The 20,233-nt window shown below is 39.5% G+C and overlaps 1 protein-coding gene across 17 annotated transcripts in view; it reads left to right on the top strand.

The window, feature by feature from the left end:
- The first annotated feature begins 1,154 nt into the window (after positions 1 to 1,154).
- ppip5k1b (diphosphoinositol pentakisphosphate kinase 1b) overlaps positions 1,155 to 20,233 on the top strand; it is a 53,259-nt gene continuing 34,180 nt past the window's right edge. For 5 of the 17 annotated variants that reach the window (XM_044125511.1, XM_044125508.1, XM_044125509.1 and 2 more), the window contains exons 1-14: positions 1,155 to 1,379; positions 8,732 to 9,119; positions 10,618 to 10,813; positions 11,411 to 11,501; positions 12,098 to 12,183; positions 13,128 to 13,282; positions 14,167 to 14,268; positions 15,562 to 15,723; positions 16,194 to 16,315; positions 17,135 to 17,236; positions 17,890 to 17,976; positions 18,337 to 18,412; positions 19,527 to 19,636; positions 19,966 to 19,989. In XM_044125511.1, coding sequence (XP_043981446.1) covers positions 8,943 to 9,119; positions 10,618 to 10,813; positions 11,411 to 11,501; positions 12,098 to 12,183; positions 13,128 to 13,282; positions 14,167 to 14,268; positions 15,562 to 15,723; positions 16,194 to 16,315; positions 17,135 to 17,236; positions 17,890 to 17,976; positions 18,337 to 18,412; positions 19,527 to 19,636; positions 19,966 to 19,989 — 1,490 coding nt within the window. In that variant the 5' untranslated portion in view covers positions 1,155 to 1,379; positions 8,732 to 8,942. Of the gene's footprint in view, positions 1,380 to 5,742; positions 5,923 to 8,649; positions 9,120 to 10,617; positions 10,814 to 11,410; positions 11,502 to 12,097; positions 12,184 to 13,127; positions 13,283 to 14,166; positions 14,269 to 15,561; positions 15,724 to 16,193; positions 16,316 to 17,134; positions 17,237 to 17,889; positions 17,977 to 18,336; positions 18,413 to 19,526; positions 19,637 to 19,965; positions 19,990 to 20,233 lie in introns of those variants that run through there. The other 12 variants (XM_044125513.1, XM_044125512.1, XM_044125516.1 and 9 more) reach the window with 8 other exon arrangements.

Here is a 20,233-nt window from a genome sequence, read left to right as displayed (position 1 = left end):
CTCTGTTCCCTGTTGCATTATGGGTACTCGAGTGTATTTTATTGGGATTTAATACGACGGACCAACAAAGAGAATTGGACAATTGCTTAGCAAAAGTTTCCTTTTCTAAAAAGCTAAAAAGGAATTGTTTTAATCGAGGCACATTGCGGCCCGGTGAAGGTCCGGACACAAATTCAGTTGAGAAACTGCAACAAAACAAGAAAATAGATCTTGAAAGCATTCGAGAATTGACACAAGGATGTTGAATGCAAATGTTGACCATGTTTTTTGGATTTTTTAAATTTTATTTGTTGAAAACTATTTTTTTCTCTCTTTGGTGTAACAAATAATAGAACGTCACAAAGTAATACTTGTATTATTTTGTATTGGTCTATTACACAAGATCCTAACACAATTTCTCAGTTTTTAACTAAATACTTCTTATGTGTCTACTAAGATTTAAGTTTCTTTAAATCTACATTTGTCAAGACATGCCACACAGTCTACGAAAGGTGTAATACGGCCAGTGTAGATTAATAAAAAAGGGGGAGTAAATTTGAGCCAAAAAATCAGTAACTTTGAGAATAATCCCGGAAATTTTCTAGAAAGAACAAGGAAATGTCTGTGCTGTAAAAGTTGAAAATTTACCAGAAAAACCTCTGAAATGTTTAGATTGACCCCAGAAATTTTCTAGAAATAACAAGAAAATTTCTGAGCTCCAAAAGTTGAAAGTTTGTGACAAAAACTTACAAATTTTGAGAATTTTCTCAGAATCTTTCCAGAAAAAACATAAACATTTCTGAGCTCTGAAAGTCAAAAATTTGCAAGAAAACCCCCCCCCCGAAATGTCGAGATTAATCTCATAAAAAAATCTTGAAAAAACTTGGAAAGTTCTGAGACAAATCTGAACATTTCTGGGGGTTTTCCAGCAAATTTCCTACTTTTGAAAATCAGACATTTCCGTTTTGTTGTTTTTCTTTCACGGAAATTTTCTCCACTTTGTTTCTATCGTCATACTCAGTTAAACATGCTTGATTAATTCAAACTTGTTGACAGTATGTAACTATTTCACCATGGCGGATACAGTATTTTTGAAGCGCGGTGCTTGTAATGCAGCCAAATGACCGCTAGATGGCGGTCACGGCGCTGATTTAATGAAAACGTTCTCTTGGCAGAGGGGGGAGAAAAGGAAGGGGAAGGAAGCAGCTCAGAGCGGCAACAGCCGAGCAACGACGGCGGTGACCGGACATGAACTTTAGCGAGCAGCCTGCAACTTTACTCAGTTTAGAGAGACGACGGAAGCAGCAGCAGCAGCAGCAGCCGCCGCTTCACTTCGCCTCTACTCGGTCAGGGGAAACAAGGAAGTGAGGAGCAGGCAGACTCCCAGTTGTTTTCCTCCGGTGAGTCTCTGTTACTTAAAGGCTTTGTGTGCTCTCCTCATGGTTAAAGGCTTCAGGCTCTGAAAGGGAAACTGTGCTTTATTTACTGTGCAGTGTGCAGGACGGAAGAGACAAAGGCAGACCACCCTGTTAGTGTTTCTTAACCATAGCGTATCTACCTGGAGCAGGCCCCGTTCGGATTTATCAAGTTATTATTATTATATTTATTTAACCCATTCATTGCCTTTTGAAACCCTCTGAGTAGTGGCTTGAAACAAGTAGCCGGACACCTGTAATGTTGAGCTCTGACATTGATTTCAAAGACAGTGAACAGATGGACACATCGATGCTGAGTTGGTTGTTTCTAACAACACGTCACGTGGACAGAGCAAAACGAACCGTTCAAGTTTTAATACATCTGGAAGTTTTTTTTTGTTTGTTTTGTTTTTAAAAAAAGATTATTTCATTATGTGTAAATAATTTTCCGACATCTGTGTTGCCCTTAATTTAAAAATGATTGCTAGCAGAGGCATTCAGGACGTTTTCAGCCATGTGTGAAAGTTGTCTCTCAGTATATGAAACTTTGTATCCAGAGGCGGTTCTTGCCTGATTCGGTGAGCCTCTTTCTGTCAGTCCAATCCCAGAATTTCAAGACGGTGTCTATGTAACACTTTTTAGTGTTTTGGAAGAAGTACAAAGCTTTCATAAATAATAAAAAAGTGGGTTTATTTATTTATTTTCAGTGTATGAAAATCCAGTTGAGGTCTTTTCAGGCTCATAGGGATGGTCACACTCCTTAAATAAAATACCCATTTAATTTAGCGCCACATAACAAACTGAGGATGACATCCTGCATTTATTAACCTTCACAAACAGTTTTTGTTATGTTTAATTTTGTCTTAAGATCCCCCCTGGAATGAAAGTCGCATCACGCACATCAGCAACCAGCTGTATTTTTGAATTTACAATTTTATATATATATGTTTATATTATATATAAAAAAATTTTTTATTGCTTTGAGATGCACCAATCACAACTTTGAGGTTAATTTCCCCATACTGAACTTTTTTTTTTTTTTTTTTTATGCTTTAACCCTTTGGTATAGACTTCAGTATTAATATTGGGAGCAGAGGCAGCATAGTAGAGCAGTCATTGGAAAACATTTCTGAATGATGGGGGGGGAAGGTTACAAAATTTAAACTTTTGTCTGTCGTTGTAGCATCTTGTATTTGCAAACAGCAGTTTTGTGTGTGTATCCTGCAGAATATTTTTACAAAAGTCTAGCAACATTTTCAAATTCAGCTGGTTAAGCATAAGTTTGAGCAGTTTTGCTGTAAACGCATTCAGACTTCTTGTTATCTCCTGAAAGTCCTGCTCTCTCTCCCTTGCTTGCAGGGACCAAATAGTATTAAAACAGTATTTCTCTATTTTTTGGCGTCTAATGTCTTGTCAGTTGTTAGCATGCCATTGTCGTAAAACTGTCACCTTTGTACCTTCTGTGTATTTATCTTTTCTTCTTTTTAGATTAGTTTGTCCTCTACTCTGTGTTACATAATCTTCATATTAAATGCTTGGAATGGATAAACACTGCAAGGTTTTTAGTTGTCAGCTTAAAAGGTTTTATAGACACTCCTGAGATTTTTATCTTGTATATACTGATGACGGTGAAAATAAAGAAATAAATAAATTACTCTGTTTCTGCCCACCTAATTTCTTAACAGCTCAATTCATATATAGGAGAAGGCGTCTGTTTTGCTGATGTCTGCATCCCGATAACTATGTTGTTATCTGTTCTGTACTGATATTTTCATGGAGTTTGCACCACTTGATTTTATGTTCCACTGCATCTAATTATTACCTGCTCTTCTAATAAATGAGTTAACAGCTCTTGACGAGAATAAGAAACATTTGCTGTTTTTCTTTGATATCGACAACCTTTGTTTTCCCCACCCAAATAATTTTATAATTACGCTTGTGCTTCTCTGCTCAAGACGTGACCTCAGTTACATCCAGGCGTACACAACTGTTTATGGTCCCCGGCTGATGGGGATGGGAGCTAATGGCCGGCTCCTCCCTGTCGGAACCGCCACATTAGCGAGTTATGGCAGACAGTCTCAAAGATTAGAAGCTTTTTATTTATTTATTTATTTATTCAAAAATTTTTTTTGTGTGTGTGTGACCGGTGTCGTGTCGTGTCGTGACGGAGACACCGAAGCGTCCACGGACCAACAAGTGGCAGCTGATGTTGCTCATCGGCTCCTGCTAATTTATTCATGAGTGATTAAAAAGGGTTTCGTTTTTCACAGGGACCAATCTGCCTGGCAGAGGAAAGCTGTAATAAAAGGGATTTCTCTCTTGCAGCTTCTTTTTTTTGGTCATCTCCTTAGGAAGAACTAAGTTGTTTTATGACTTGTGTCGAGCTAACCGGTGTCAGGACGTTAGCATCTCCGTTAATTTGCGAACGCGGCTCGGGTTGGTGCATATAAGCAGTTATTTTGTTGTGTGGATGTGAACTAAGATACGTTAATGCATACACACAGCGTTTACAATATTCCCACTGTTTAATATTTTAGCTTCAAAGCCATGAAGTGTGTTCCGTTTGCTTTCGGAAAGCGATATAACACCGAGGGCGCAGTGTGACGCTGTTCTCAGCTGTGTTCACACTGAACATCTGAAGAAAATGCACAACAGAGGATCCAGACTTTCTCCACCAGTACTGTTTGCACATGTAGTTAACTGCTGGGAATGCTTTGCTGGATATCTCCTCGTGTCGTGGGAGATGATTCGAAGAAAGTGAGCGGCACGACGGACTGCCATGCATGAAAGATGCAGACATTACCTTGCAGTCCTGACAGAACCCGCTCGCCCGAAAGGCTCTGGCTGCTCACACAGCAGTTCACTGTGTTTTAACGTCAGAAAAAAAAAGCATGAGTTATGACACCATTTAATTTCCCTTTGAGATGAATGAAGTATTGAATTGAACCGAATTGTGAGCATCTGCTGCCATTGGCTGTCCAACTGGTGAAAGTCTACATTGGCATGAAACATACAAGTTCTTAACATTTGGAATATACCAGCCAACAATTACTACACTCCAAACAAGCCTTTTCAATCTCAATATCCCACATGTGGTTTCACAACAATTAATATACTGTTGTATTGACTTCTGTTTCCATACTTGGACTACTTCTGTCTCAGTAATTGATGACTAGGAGGTCTGAAGGAACAGACATGTGGTTTTATATGTATACACAACAGAAAACAAATTTTTTTGTCTGGTTTGTGCAGACTCAAGACCTGGTGTGTTAGTGACTTTAGTGTGGTGTTTACTGTTTCAGAAGGAGGAATTTCTAGAGGCCGACAATCCGGTTGAGCCCCCCAAAAAAAAACAAAAAAAAATACTCTGCTCTCTGCACTCACTTCTGTGGGTCAAATATTAACGCTCAGATTTTTCTCTTGAATATTTGCAAAGCTTGTGTAGGAACTCAAATGTGTGATGTTTGCGGTAGTAGCTTTGCCTTCACCGTACCGTTGTCCTATGGACCTACAGCTGAAGGCCGGCCAGAAATGGTGCAGTACTGGTCCTGCGACAAGGAAAACTGAAAAAATAGCATACTAAATGGACACATGCCACCACACTGCTGAGTGGAAACAAGGCAATACAGAATCAGACGTTTAGGTTCTCTCATGAATTCCCCTCAAAACGTCTCTGGGTGAGTTACTTTAGGAGTTCTGCTGGGTCTGCTGTGCTAGTTCTTAGGAATGTGTGATTGTAGTTCCCTTCCAGGTATTTTGATCCTACAAATTAGGTTTCTAGATGAATCATCCAGCACTGTTTTGTCAGTATGTCATGCACTGAAGTAAAAAAATCAGTCCTTCCATATTACATTTAGTCCTCCTGCAACAGAACTAGCTGTTATACTTCAGTGTGTGTAAAGTACACCCAAGTGTTTTGGTAGGTGATGAGCCACAAGCAAATGAAAGCTGAGACACTTCCTGCCTTGTTCACTATTCTAATGATGAGAATAGCTTGGTGCAGGTGGTGTAAACGGTTTTTCATTGGATGGTTCTGCCGGCTTTTCCAGCGTGTACCATTGGGTCTGCTTGGTTTAGTTAAGTCCGACTCAGCATTCACATCAAGCTTAGGGTTATGTCATTTATGAGTTTATCTCTGTCGGTGTTCAGTGACCCCAGTCCTGCAAGAAGCATCTGTGCTTTAGTGTGGCCTGTCATCGCCTGAGAGGTTAGCGCTGATGAGTTATGTTTTGGGGGCGCGCGCCGGTGGGACCCATCCCAATCCAAGATTGGGCTCCACCTCCTAGTTCCTGTCCTGCAGAGGACACGGTTATTTCTGGGCATCAAGGTTAGGCCGCAGTGGCATGAGGGACCCAGACGAGGTATGTCCGGGCAGAAAGTTCAGAACACGGGAGGGGACTGAGTTGACTCTTCAGCTGCCAGAATCTTTAACCGGTCCTGTGCAGTAATCTCCATGTACTGTATGCGAGTGGAAAGGAATTTGTTTACCAAGTTCCTCTGCTTTTGCCGGTCTGCACTGGAGTGGATGGTAGGTGTTGAGAAATTATTCTTATTTAACTTTATCACCTTGGCTTCAGCTCAGTCACAAGCGAACAGGTAAGCAATTAAAATTTCATTGATCTGAATTGGATTGTGCTGTAGGTAAGAGGTTCCCACGCTCACTCTTAATGCCCCGGGAATCTTTCCTGATTGTTTACAGTTACACACTCCTCACTATGGATCTTTCCAAAGGCAACTTGAACTGAAACCTTGCATCAAAATGTCTTGGACACGTGTGTGCGTGTGTGTGTGTGTGTGTGTAATATAATTTGGCAGCTAAGCATTTCAGTTTCTTTTTTAAGTTGTTCTATTGGATCAGTTCCCATCTGTGTGTGTGAATGTATGTTTATGGGTCTTGCGTGTCTGGTTCTTGCACCTAGGGCTTTGTAATCATTTTCCATTTTCTTTCCTATTGGAGATAATAGGTGTAGCTTGCTAAATATTATTGCAGTATTTTGTTTCAAGCCAGAGTTCTGCTCATGTTATCAAACACTCAGATAATGAGCAGACATTGTTACAAAACATCAAACTAAAATGGGTTCAGATTGGGAGTATTATTGGGATGTGTTCAATGGTTCTTAATAGCATATGTTAAAATACTTTTTTTCTTTCATGACATAAATGAGATGAATAGAACAATAAGTCCAATTTTTATGTGGAGACAATGGCACAATGAAGACGGTCGTTACAAAGACTGAATGTTTCTCTAAAGTTGTTGAAAAGACAAAAGAAAAACTGGTTAGAAAGCCAACAGCAATGATTGATGATGTGCAGGAATTTCCAGCTATTACTTATTGTCTTCAATTTCTTGTATTCCCAGAATGTGCTAAGCGAAGGACTCTGTTAGGAAGTCAGGATCCCCGGCTCCTTGGAGGAGGATGTGTTATGGTCTGATGTAGCCAAACATCAGACCATGCTCCACAAACTCCCTAAAGTTTGTGGAGCAGTGCTAGAAGAACACCATAGCAACAGTGAAATAAAGCAGCAGTAGCATCTAGTTAAAAATCTAGATATAATTCTGAAAGGAAACTTGTGTGACGTCCGGTGAAGAGTTATGGGACGTTGAGGCTGCAGGCAAACTGTGACGTTTAATTTACGGACTTCCTGGTGACTCAGTTTAGGAAGGGAAAATAGGCTGGGAACATAAATTAACAAACATAACAGTCTTAAAAGTAGTGGCTTCTCAGATGGACACTGGAGTTATGTGTTGCAATATAATATACACACACGACTTAACCAGAGGACATGATGACTCTGATGGAATCTTCTTGTTATGGCAACACCAAACAGCAGAACGAAGCTTTTAGAAACCGAATGTGTGGACTCAGACGGAGTAAAAGATCTTCTGTCATACTGAATAGTGATGAAATGTGATTGAGACTGAGAAACCTGATTTGAATTTACTTTTGTCTCAAAACTCAGTTCATAAATAATACATGATTAGCTCCTGCACTAATAGCTGAGGTTGTGAGAGGGACAGTGAACAATTAAAATAGTTATTTTTTTGCAACCCCTCTACTTGTGCTACTACATTCTAGCTTGTGTAAAACTTTTGATAAACCATTTGTGTCTGTAAACATAATTTAACAATTTTTTTTCTGTTGTGGATTTAAAAAAAAGAAACAAACAGACTTACTTTGTTTACAAGACTCTAAAAACAAATCGAATCTGCATCATATCACATCAACTCCTAACATTGCAAAGAGTGTGAAAGACCTTCCAACTATGGGAAAGAAATTAGCTGGTAAAATGTCAAATTCTTCATGCTTTAGATGTACCAGGTTTAGCACAGCTGATTCAGATGGCTGAATTACCTCCTCTGCATTTCTATGAAGTTCTGCAGAGGCGTCATAGTAACCCATTCATTTGGAAAAAGATGTGATGAACAAAGGGCAACATTATAATAGACAGGAGACAGTCCCTTGAAAACTGACATTTGACATCAACTATTGCCTCAATTCCAGGTGTGGTTCGGTACGCGACTTTGTTTCCATTGTAAAATTGGGAAGAAAAGATGGTTCTGGGTAGGACACATTCTAAGCAAACCACCAACCAACATCGCCGGACAAGCAAAAGAGAGGCTGTTCAAGAAAGACCTGATGATGGGGCACACGGCTTTTGCTGTAGCACAGAGGAAAATCGAGCCGTCTGTTGTAGGTCCTTAGCACAATGGTATGGTACGGATAGGTCACACAACACAGTTGATTCATTGGGGGGCAGAAAAAGCTAGATGATTGCAACAAGTACAAGACATATTAGTGTGTCCCCTTTGTCATTGCATTAGCATGATGCAACATTTAGCATTTAGGTTTAACCCCTGGCTGCCTAGTCAAAGTCCAACTGGCGGTGGAAACACCGTCGTAAAGACGTCAAATCATAGCATAGTGTACCCCACTTCATCGTGCCATACCGCTCCTTAGAAGAGAAGAGTTTGTATGCCATAAGTACTTGAAGGTAATTTGGCTGTTAAGACAATTGAGTTTCATTCTAGTCAGAATTTTGATCAATTGGAGTAAACCTTTTGCAGACACCAGTAGTTTTCTGACCTTATTTTTGGTGAAACTGGGTTTCTTTTGTTCTGCTGATCTTACGCCATTGGTATTCATTTCCCAAATAAAACGTGGATCATTGTGTAAGCTATTTGCTTGGCTCAACTGTGTTGACCTAGTTTCTTAGCAGGGTTTTCTTTTTTTTTTTTCATCTTTTTCTCCTCCAGCACAAGATTATTTGGTGAGCAAATGTTGACACAGGGGGCAAGGTGTTTCTAGGCTGAAATACCCTTCCATCTACCTCCACAGCTCTCGCTTTACACTCGATCTACCTCGGCCTGTGTTGTGTTGAGTCCACCATCGTCAGCGAACTCAGAAGAGGCCAGCGGATCCCTTTTTGCTTCGTCAGTAGATCTCTTCAGTATCAGTCAACCAGCCGCCGTCGACGCTAGCATCGTTAGCTGAACCCCTTGGTGAGGGAGGATCCTCCTGAAGGAGTCATGTTTCGCCCGGGTTTGTGATGTCCGAGCCCTGCAACGGACCCGGACCAGTCGAAGAACGGGGGCGGATTCGTCGAGACGTGCCCCGCTTTGTGATTGGCTGTGAAGAGGATGAGCAAGACATGGGCCAAATGGAGGCTGGCATGAAGAACGAGATGCTTCGTCAGGACGACATGGAGGTGTATGGAAATGAATCGGTAAGTGAATGACATCATGCTGCTGCCTGGTAACAACCAAAGGGGTTTTGAAAAAGAGCCAGTCATATCCTGGCAAAAGGAATCAATCAAGTTTATTCTTATAGCACATTTCAGCAGCAGGATGCTTTAAATAATACAAACACAAAATTACTAAGTTATAAAGAAAACCCTATACAGTCAACCACTGCACAAACATTACATTTTGATGAGTTCCATCACCAAAATCATACGTATTAAATAAAGCAATGAAGTCTTTAAAAATCAACAGAAGAGAGTAACATTCAAACGGGGGGGAATAGATAAAGAATTGGGACAAGACCTGGCTTGGGAACAGAGCAGTAGATGGATAATTGTAAGCCAGAAGGGCTGTTTGTGGTAATTTTACACGGTTACACTTAAACGCCAAGTTTTCTTTCAGCATAATGACTTTCTGACCCGGAGTAGCTGAATCCCGTCAACAACAAACAGCACTAATAAAAAGGTCGGATCAGTTACGATTACAATGGTGACATTTTCAGCCCTACTGGAAGAACAACGGCTTAGTTAATGATCTGATAACCTAAGCTCCATCTTCCAGGAGCTGTGAGATAGAGGAGTTTGTTCATCTAAGAGAAAGTCGCAAAATGGATCATAATATCCTCGATAGTTTGGCTTCAGAAAAAGTTCACATCTGGTGACGCACTCCGCTTAGGTGTTTGCCATAGCGGCTCCACACACCGCCAGACCTTTCAACATAATTAACGGACTGTTTTGTACAATATGAAGCAGTGACAGGTGCCATCTTGTCAAGTCTCTCTAGTACCATCTGGCTCCTCTTAAGAAATTAAGAAAATTCAGCAATTTTGAAGAAAAAATAATCAGAATTGGTTAAGTTAAATAAAAAAATAGGTACTTTATAGTGCAAGCTAGAGTGAAAATAGCAACATAAATTATTTTATCATTCTATTTTTCCATTTTGCCTCCCCTGACTGCACGCCACTGATGCATATAAACCATGTTAAAGGTCTCATGTATAACAGTAGCTGACATGTGGTGGTCATGTTGGATATAGCAGCCGTTTAAAATGAACTATCTGCCATTATCTTAAAAAAAAAAAAATATCTGAAATATCAAATTTGCCTAAAACCATCCGACCAAATGACCTTTTCTGTTTCCTTTCATTATGAGGTCAATTAATAAACCTCTGCAAACTCTTAGATTAAATAAAAGCAACATAATCCACAAAAATCGTTTCTCACTTTTCTTTAATTAATTGTAAGATAGCTGCATGCATGGTTTTGACGATTTGATTTATGAAAAGCTACATTTGTTAACGAACATAAAATTGATTTTACAATTTCACAAACAGTGGATTTAAAAAAAAAATAAAAATAGATGTTTATTACTGTCATACATGGTATCTTAAAGTTGTTATTCAGTTGAAATAAAAGTCCGACCACCATGAATGTTGTCGGACTTTATTTCATTACCCGTCGCCTACTCTTGTCCTTTCCACCAGCCGTCAGAGCGGCAGATCCTTGTGGGAATATGTGCCATGATGAAGAAGTCCAAATCGAAGCCCATGACTGAGATCCTGGAGAGGCTCTGTAAATTTGACTACATCGACGTCGTCATCTTCCCTGAGGAGGTGATCCTGGAGGAGCCTGTGGAGAAATGGCCGCTCTGCGACTGCCTCATCTCCTTCCACTCCAAAGGTAAACTCTGCATTTCCGTTACAGTCAGCTGAGTGAAAACGTTGGTGTTTGAATAACTATCTGCAGCTTTTGTGCTTCCTCTGGCTTTATTCTAAACATCTCCCTGACACTAAATCCGGCTTCCAGTTTTTATTTCCATACTTTTTATGGCGATCTCTGCGTTTTGATACATAAGTTTATCTCTAGAGGTTCAAGTCTGCATAATTCCCAGCCGACGGTAACAATCTGTAACTCATGTTGCAGTCAGTTTGTCACATGCAATGTCTAATTTTAAAAACGTTGGGGGAGACGATCGTCTGTAGATGCAGTTTTTCCAGGAAAGAGAGAAGACGATGTTTATCCAAAACCTCTTGAGGACTCGTATGACCAGAACCACAGAAACACAGTGCGATTGTCTCTATGAATCAATCGCTGCTGGTTCTGAAAATAGGCTGATTTATGCAACAACAACAAAAACAAAGCAGTTTGAGTCAAGCTGCTCTCTAGAAAAAAGAAAAAAAAATGCTTTTTTTTTTTGTTCATTTTTTCTCTTCCAGTAAATCCTTGTTACGTCAATTCAAGCTGATCTAAAATGTGACGCGTTCTTTTGGTTCCCAGGTTTTCCTCTTGACAAAGCTGTGGAATATGCTAAGCTCAGGAATCCAATGCTCATCAATGATCTCAACATGCAGTATTTCATTCAAGACAGGTGAGAGAGGCTCAATAACGAGAAAAAATAAACTTTCAATACACGTGTGATGGGACTTTGATTATAGGCAGGAATATAGAGGTTTTTTTTTTTTTTCAAAAACAAAAGGGAAAAACAAGACAAACTTCTTAAATTATACCACAAAAATCTATCAAACCAGTTGTGTTAAAATTCATATGATTTGCAAAACTTGTTTTAACCCTTGACTTAATGCCTCTTTTTGAATGTTTTAATGTTTAAAGTTGTAATGTCAGTAAAGCTTAACAAGAAGTTATTTCCTCTGACAGTTAAATTTGAAGATTAAATTTTATTTTTTTTTTTCTAATTTTCAGTTTTTGGTCAAATAAAAAAAGGAAGAAGTTTTTTTTGTTGTTTTTTTTTTTTAATCTTTTGTTGTCCAGTTCTGGATTATAGTTTGGAAATCTTTTCCCAGTCTTAGTAATGAGCTGTTCTTGAGAAAATGGCATAATTGTTGCTTTTAAAGGCTTTCCCTTTATTCTCTTTAACTTTCTGCTCGTGGTAACACATAGGATCCGTGTGAATGTTGCACAAATTCACCGTGTTGTGATTGTCTGTGGTATTATTACTGATATCAGGAGGGAAGTGTATCGGATCCTTCAGGAAGAGGGCATCGACCTGCCTCGCTACGGCGTGTTAAACAGAGACCCTGACAATCCTGAAGGTGAGAACATCGTCGTCTTTTAAAAAATAATAGTAATAACCTTTTGGTGAAATGATCTAGATTGTTTATGCAGATTAGCAGGAAAGATTCTAAATGCACGTTTTTCTATTTGGAAATAAGTGAGTTTGTGCCAGAAAATCTGCAACAAGATCTTCTTGAAAGAGGGGGTATTATGTAAAATCAGCTTTTTTTTTTAAGTTTAACTTGTATGTTCTAATGTTATTCCCTCATCAAAACCATACCTGGAGTTTTGCCTCGACTCTTTCATCCTCTTTTGAGAAATCTTTTAATCTCCATGGCAACCACTCAGGTGTGCAAATTGCCTGGGTGGACGTAGCTCCGCCTTCGAGGATGAAGCTCCTCCTCTGAGCTTCAGTTTCCAAGTTTCCACTTCACAGAACAGCTCTCTCCTTCAACTGCCGCACTCTGCTCCTTCAGACTAGCCAGCAGCAATTAGCAAACACCTGGTTGAACTTGAGCTCATCATAGGAGCTTCTTCTCAGTGAAACGCTGGTAAAAACGATGTTAAAGGGTTTATAGAGGAGCCGTGTTGTGATGACTTCTTATAGGCGGAGTTTCAGAAAGAGCGGAAGTTTCTTAAAGAGACAGAAGCCCAATTTTATACAAAGTCAAATTTCTTTAAAGTCACTGACAGTGGTTTTATAACAACTGAAGGGAACATAGTTTCTTGATTGTTCTATAAAATGGCACTATACATATTGCTGCCCCCTTTAATTAAAGTGGATATTTTTAGATTTGCTTGTTTGCTAAGGGTTCATCATGTAACAGTCAGTTTGTAACTAAATATAGAAAAATCAGTTGTGTTTCTAACAAATCCACATCTTCTCATGTTGCTATTTGCTGTTTTGACTGTTTCTTCATGCGTTCGCTGGTAAAGACTTCTTGTTGAGCCGCCTGTTAACGAGACCGCTCGCTTTGTGCAGAGTGCAACCTGGTGGAGGGGGAGGACCATGTGGAGGTGAACGGGGAGGTGTTCCCTAAGCCCTTTGTGGAGAAGCCTGTGTGTGCGGAGGACCACAACGTCTACATCTACTACCCGACGTCTGCTGGGGGAGGCAGCCAGAGGCTCTTCAGAAAGGTAGCTGCTGTCAGCCTTATCCATTCATCTGATTCTCGGTTTTAAGATTTCAGTTTTGGAAAATGTGGATTGCTTTTTGTCCCTCACCAATGCACTTCTGGGGTTTTCAGAGCGACTTTAACCCACACAAGAACTGCCATCTTGTTTTGCAGCTGCTATGTATTTCAACTTTGATTTCGGGTCGACTGACAGAAGAGATTGTAGAAGTAAAAGTCGGTTTAAAACATATTTGCCATTTGTAAAGGTTTTTCTTGGGGAGAAAAAATTAGGGGGAAAAAATAATTAAATTAAAGTCAAAAATCAAATTTGGTATAAAAAATGTTGATTTGATAAATTTTTTTCCCCCCAACATTATCTTTATTGGTTTTTCAACAATGTTTCCAACAATATACAAGACATAAGTGTGCTCTGACATCAAAGGAAATGTCCAGGGTAGTTAAATTAATGTCTAACATTAAACTTGTCTTTCCTTGCATGCCAGGTTGTTATGGGATGTTTTAGAGCAGCACTTAATACTTACAGAATATATGAGAAAAGAAAAACAATACCTCTAACCCCAAACTCCCCTGAGAAGAAACAACAATTACAACAATAATGGTTTCTCTATTCTCCAGGAATTATCCCAAATTATTTTAGTATTGTTGATTTTATTTTTAAACCAGCAATAATGAGTATTAATATGCATCCCACAAGACTTCTCTACAGAAGCTGGAATCGATGCTCCATAACAGGCCGTTGATGTTGGTTGTGTTTTCTTTCAATTAGCTTCTTTGGTTAGGAAGTTATCAACCAATGTGTTGTTGATCCAAGCAACTTCTGTAAAACACCATTTGATGTATTCTATTTTTGTATAGCTTGTGTTTATCGCTATATTTTTGTTTTAGATTGGAAGTCGCAGCAGTGTCTACTCCCCAGAAAGCAACGTGCGAAAAACTGGATCGTACATCTATGAGGAGTTCATGCCGACTGATGGCACCGATGTGAAGGTACTGTGTGGAAGCGAACCCGCCTTTTGATTTTGATGTGAAGGGCAGAGTGGGTTTGTATGGAGCTAAATGAGGTCTATAAATCTTACTAAAGAAAATATTTTGAATCTGAAAATGAATTATTCTCAACTCAAAAAAAAAATTCAACTGAAAAAAAAAAATCAAATAAAACTTTTTTTGAATCCTGAAAAAAGATATTTGAAAATAAAAAAACAACTTTAAGACTACAAAAAGAAAAAAAAGATTCAAAACAAGGAAACTATTTCCAAATTCAAAATTAATTTTAAAATTTCAGATTTTTTTTTTTCAGTTTCAAACTTTGGGCCATGCTAGGTGTGGGGGCGGGACTTCAGATGACCATCCATCCATCCATCCATCATTTTCCACTTATCCGGGGTCGGGTCGTGGGGGTAGCAGCTTCAGAAGGGAGGCCCAGGCTTCCCTCTCCCCAGCCACTTCCTCCAGCTCCTCCAGAGGAATCCCAAGGCGTTCCCAGGCCAGCAGAGAGACATAGTCCCTCCAGCGTGTCCTGGGTCTTCCTCCTCCCGGTGGGACGTGCCCGGAACATCTCACCAGGGAGACGTCCAGGAGGCATCCTGACCAGATGCCCGAGCCACCTCAACTGGCCCCTCTTGACGTGAAGGAGCAGCGGCTCTACTCTGAGTCTCTTCTGGATGACTGAGCTTCTCACTCTATTCGGGCTGAGCCCTATGGGTAAAAGCCCGGCCACCAGGCGCTCGCCATTGTGCCCCCCCTCCAGGCCTGGCTCCAGAGTGGGGCCCCGGTGACCTGCAACCGGGCGAGGGAACAACAAGCCCAAAGTTGTTTCTCATCATAGGGGTCTTCAGGCTGCGCTTTGTCGGGTTCCTCCCCTAGGACCTGTCTGCTTTGGGTGACCCTACCAGGGGCATGAAGCCCCAGACAGCAGAGCTCCCAGGATCATTGGGGCCCTCAAACCCCTCCACCACGATAAGGTGGCAGCCCAAGGAGAGCGCTGTCTTCAGATGACATCAAGACTTAAAGCACCACACAGCAGCTGGACGAAACATTCCCCTGTTGCATTCAGGAACTGTGGGAACTTAGAAATATCTTTATAACATCACCAGTATTCTATGCTATAATAATATGAAATGCTTCATAACACAAGTGAGGCAGCTCAAAAAAAATCTTTGGTGCCCATTTAGCTCCATACTCAATAGGCTTGTAAGTACATATGTTTTAAAATTGTTGGGTGGGGGAGTTTTAGACATTTTAAGTCATTTTGTACCCGCATGCTTCACCCGATGGTGTCAGGTTTACACAGTGGGCCCAGATTATGCCCACGCTGAGGCCAGGAAGTCTCCGGCCCTGGACGGTAAGGTGGAGCGAGACAGCGAGGGCAAGGAGATCCGCTACCCCGTCATGCTGACCGCCATGGAGAAACTGGTGGCTCGCAAGGTCTGCCTCGCCTTCAAGGTACCTGGAAGTTATTTAAATTTTTTTATTTATATATATTTATTTATTTTTAAAACTTAACTCAGAACTTCCTGTAAACTTATTTCTGAGCAGCAACGAATCTGAATCTGTAGGTGAAACCCTGGAATGTTCCAGGAAGCTATTGAACTGATTTGTTGAACTTTGAAGCAAATTTGCTTTGTACACATTGTGTAAGAATATGCTTTAATTTTTATTAAGAGATTTCAAGCACGTCTCACATTTACATAAAAGCCGTACCAGAAGCTGTTTATTCCAGATCCTTTGGATTCTCTAGTTTCTTTTCCTCCTTATTTCTGGTTTAAACTCCGAGTGCTGCTGATTATAAAGTTGTTGTTGTTTCACTGTGCCTTTTTGTTCAACATGCCAGTCAGTTATAATATAGACATGTATACAAAATACAAAGTTAATGTATAGATGTGTGTTTGTTTGTTGTTTTTTTTTTTTCAAAGCAAACCGTGTGTGGATTCGATCTGCTGCGAGCCAACGGCCATTCCTACGTCTGTGACGTGAACGGCTTCAGCTTTGTGAAAAACTCCATGAAGTACTATGACGACTGCGCCAAAGTCCTGGGGTAGGTGGCGCTGCGCTCAATAATGACTCTTGGTAAGATGAGATCAAATAAAATAATCCCTTATTAGCCTCACCAGTGGGATATTTAAGTAATAATGACAGAAAGTGAACAGAACAAAATGAGTAAGAGAAATGAAAAACAGAATAGAAAAAAACAAAACGTGTGGTGAGGTTCATAGCCGGTGAGGCACTGAGTTAATCATAATCAGATTTACAAATGAAGGTGAGGCTCATCCATGATGAGCCTCACCTTCCTCCCCTGACCACAAACGCCAGACAAGCTAAACTAGAAACGTAAATATGAGAATGTCAATATAAATGCAAAATACGCATATGTATATATAAAGTGCAGTTGGCGAGAGGTTGATCAATCCCAGGTGAGGCTCAGCTGGCTGCTGCCTCACCTGCTTCGCTTCAGAGCATTTGAATGGGAAAATGCAAAACGTCAGCGATTTTGAAGGAAGAATAATCAAAATTGGTTAAGCTAAATAAAAAATAAATACTTTACAATACAAACCACAGGGTGAGAATAGCAATATAAATTATTTATCATTTTATTTTTCCATTATGACAGGCCTCCCCTGACCGCACATCACTGATACAAACATCCACAGACATGCGTATGTAATTGTAATCGCACACAAAATAGTGTAAATAATAGTCTTTAGAATTCCTTATTCTTGTTTTTTTTTTTATTCATTTATTGCTATTGCAGTTGCATCTAAGTGTGTCTCAGTAAGATATTAAGCAATTAGCTTCAACCTTATTCAAACTTATTCATGAGTTACATGAATAAGTCAGACTCTGACCTCTTCACCAGGAACATGGTGATGAGAGAGTTAGCCCCGCAGCTGCACATCCCCTGGTCCATCCCCATGGAGGCTGAAGACATCCCCATCGTCCCGACAACCTCAGGGACCATGTATGTATGATGTAACACTGGGAAGACGTTCCAGCTGCCTTCCACAATCATTTATATAATTTAATTTGATCAAAACATTGTAAATCTCTCTTTTAAACTGTCAACATTGAATTACATCGGCATTTTATCTTATTTTGTTGCAGGGTATCAGATTAAAGTGGGGGAATACAAATGGCTGCCACAATGTCCAGCTTTTAAACTCTTTTTAGACCATTTTGTTCTTTGTGTTGCTCTGCTGCATAAAATCTGAACTGAAATTAGTTGCAAAATGACAAAAAAATAAAAAAAACTTCAAGAGGTGTGAATACATGACAGTTTGCTTGTGGGTTTGTAGAGCTGGATGTGTTTTTTATATTTATATGAAATACATATTGTTTTGAATTTTTTTAAAATTGCTACAGATTCACATAACAATCTTTTTATACCGATGAAGTAACTGGGATAAAAAGCATTTCACAATAATTGCTGAGAAATTCTGATCCTCTGACCTTTCCTGACCTTATTAACTGACAAATAACTAATCTGGCATATATATATATATATATATATATATATATATATATATATATATATATATATATATATATATATATATATATAATTATTTTTACATTAATTCTTGTCCTTCTCCATCTTAATATTTCTTTTAAAAGGATGGAGCTGCGCTGCGTCATCGCCATCATTCGTCATGGAGATCGGACCCCAAAGCAGAAGATGAAAATGGAAGTCCGTCATCCTCTGTAAGTCGCTTTCTTTCCATCTTAACGTCTTAAGGCGTTTTCTCCTATCTAATAGCTGGCCTCTATAATTAGTTTGTTGATGAATGTCTTTGTGAGACTTTGCTCTGTTATTACGGTAATCACACACAATACTGCACGAGTTGACACCCAGATATGGACTCAAGGACGAAGCTGACAAGCTTGATAAGCAACTTGGATATCGTCTCTTTTCTCCAGTTTCTGTGGAATCTTTCAATTCCTGCCTTGAACTTGCATTTTAAGTGTTTTATTAAATTGAAATCTGTCCAGAATGCAGATTCATGCAGGGCACGTTCCTGTGTTCATAAATACAAAACATTTATTTGTGTTTTGCCTAAACAGCTTCTTTGAGTTGTTTAAGAAGTATGGAGGATACAAGACGGGCAAGCTAAAGTTAAAAAAGCCAAAACAGCTGCAGGTGAGTAATTCTGTTTTTGTTTTGTATTGACACGTTACACATCAACCATTTTTAAGTGCAAACGTTTTTTTGACAGTGTGTGTTCCCTTCTTCTCATATGCTGCTACGTTTCCAGTCAAAACTTTACCTACACTCATCACAAAATCCTTTAATAATTTATTTTAATATTTTTCCAGGATGGATGAATTCAACTTGAACATAATTTATTCTGTAAATCTTTTCCCCCCACAGGGTCGGGATTATAAATGTGTAGTAAAAATTCTCACTGAAATTGGCCGTCCAAACGTTTCTATAATAATTCTGACTTGGTTTGACCCTTTTCATGGCAAAAGTTTACCAGTTTATAGTGCAGACTATTAAAAAATTAAGAAACTTCGACTAGGACATCTGAATTCTATCCCAGGTTAATCAGTTTCAATGAAATTGATAGCTTGTGATTGGTGGCAAAATTTTTTCAGTCTCTTTTTTTAATTTTTTTTTTAATATTCCATTTGTTCAAAGTGCCGTTGAGAGTTTCTGCATGCATTTTGAGCCTGTAAAAATCCAACGTAAATGCAAATATTTGCATGTAGTTGTTTTTAAAAGCTATCGAAGTCACATGTTGTGTAATCATTCCACTCTGGAGAAAGAACGATTGAAATACATGAACGAAACCCCAAAATGGTATTTTAGTTGGGTAAAAGTTTGCTTTTGTGTGTTTTCACGAAACATATTCGGTAAAAATGATGAATTTATGTTCGGTGATAGTTTCTGCTTGCCAGATTTTAGACTGAAGAATTGAAGGTTTTACTAAAGTATCCGGGTTTTCAAATGCACACATTCTTCCTGAGTTTGAATGACTTTCTGAATTTTAGTTTTCTTCACCAACATAATATGCAAAAAATGTAATGGGGGTGTCATTCTTTAAAAAATAAATAACTAAATATCTAAACATATAATAGAAATATATAATAGAGTTTTGATTGAAATGTGGATTGAATACAATCGACATTTTTCAAAGACCCTCATGCTATCCAACCGTAGTCGGGTCCAGCGCAGAGGGAATGTTTTGCTCATGGGCAGGAAAATCGGGCGATCCGTTGTCGGTCACGGATAAAAGTCGCTGTGATTCCAGGAAGTGCTGGACATCGCCCGCCTGCTGCTGGTCGAACTCGGTCAGCACAACGACTGCGAGATCGAGGAGAAGAAATCCAAACTGGAGCAGCTCAAGACAGTGTTGGAAATGTGAGTGTGACACGGGCTGGCAGCTAAACACACACACACACACACACACACACACACACACACACACCGACCGTCCGTCATCGCTCTGCGGTTTTTCCGGGGACAGCTTTCATTAGCGGGCTCCTCGACCTCTTCGGATCGCCTTTCAGCACCTCAGCAGGGCCCATTCATCTTTTTCATGCTCGCTACCAAACACTTGTTTACCATGAAATCCTCATCCTCTCATCTTGACTTTAACTGTCTGTTTTTTTTTTTTCCTCCTTCTTCTTCTCCTCCCCCCTTCCTTTATCTCTCTGGTCCTCCCATTCGTCCTTCTCTTTCTCCACAAGGGAATCCAGCTTGAATGTGAATCAGTACGGACCCTCTCCCTTCTTCACTTTAAAGGATGCGGTTTTAGTCAACATAGTGTACAAACTATTGGGAGCATTTCAAAAGTTTCTCCACCAGAACAAAAGCTGGAATTTTTCAGATTCCTCTCATTAAAATACATTTTTAAGTTTATACATTTGTGAATAGAGAACAGTGTTAAGATAAAATATATCAAGCATTCCTAATGTTTTGTACACTTTTTCTCTAAACTTAATTTATTTTAGGCTT

The sequence above is a fragment of the Gambusia affinis genome, linkage group LG08, assembly GCF_019740435.1.
Source record: "Gambusia affinis linkage group LG08, SWU_Gaff_1.0, whole genome shotgun sequence".
NCBI classification, from domain to species: domain Eukaryota; kingdom Metazoa; phylum Chordata; class Actinopteri; order Cyprinodontiformes; family Poeciliidae; genus Gambusia; species Gambusia affinis.
Note: the sequence above shows the minus strand (reverse complement) of the source record. Positions and strands in the feature narration are given on the sequence as shown.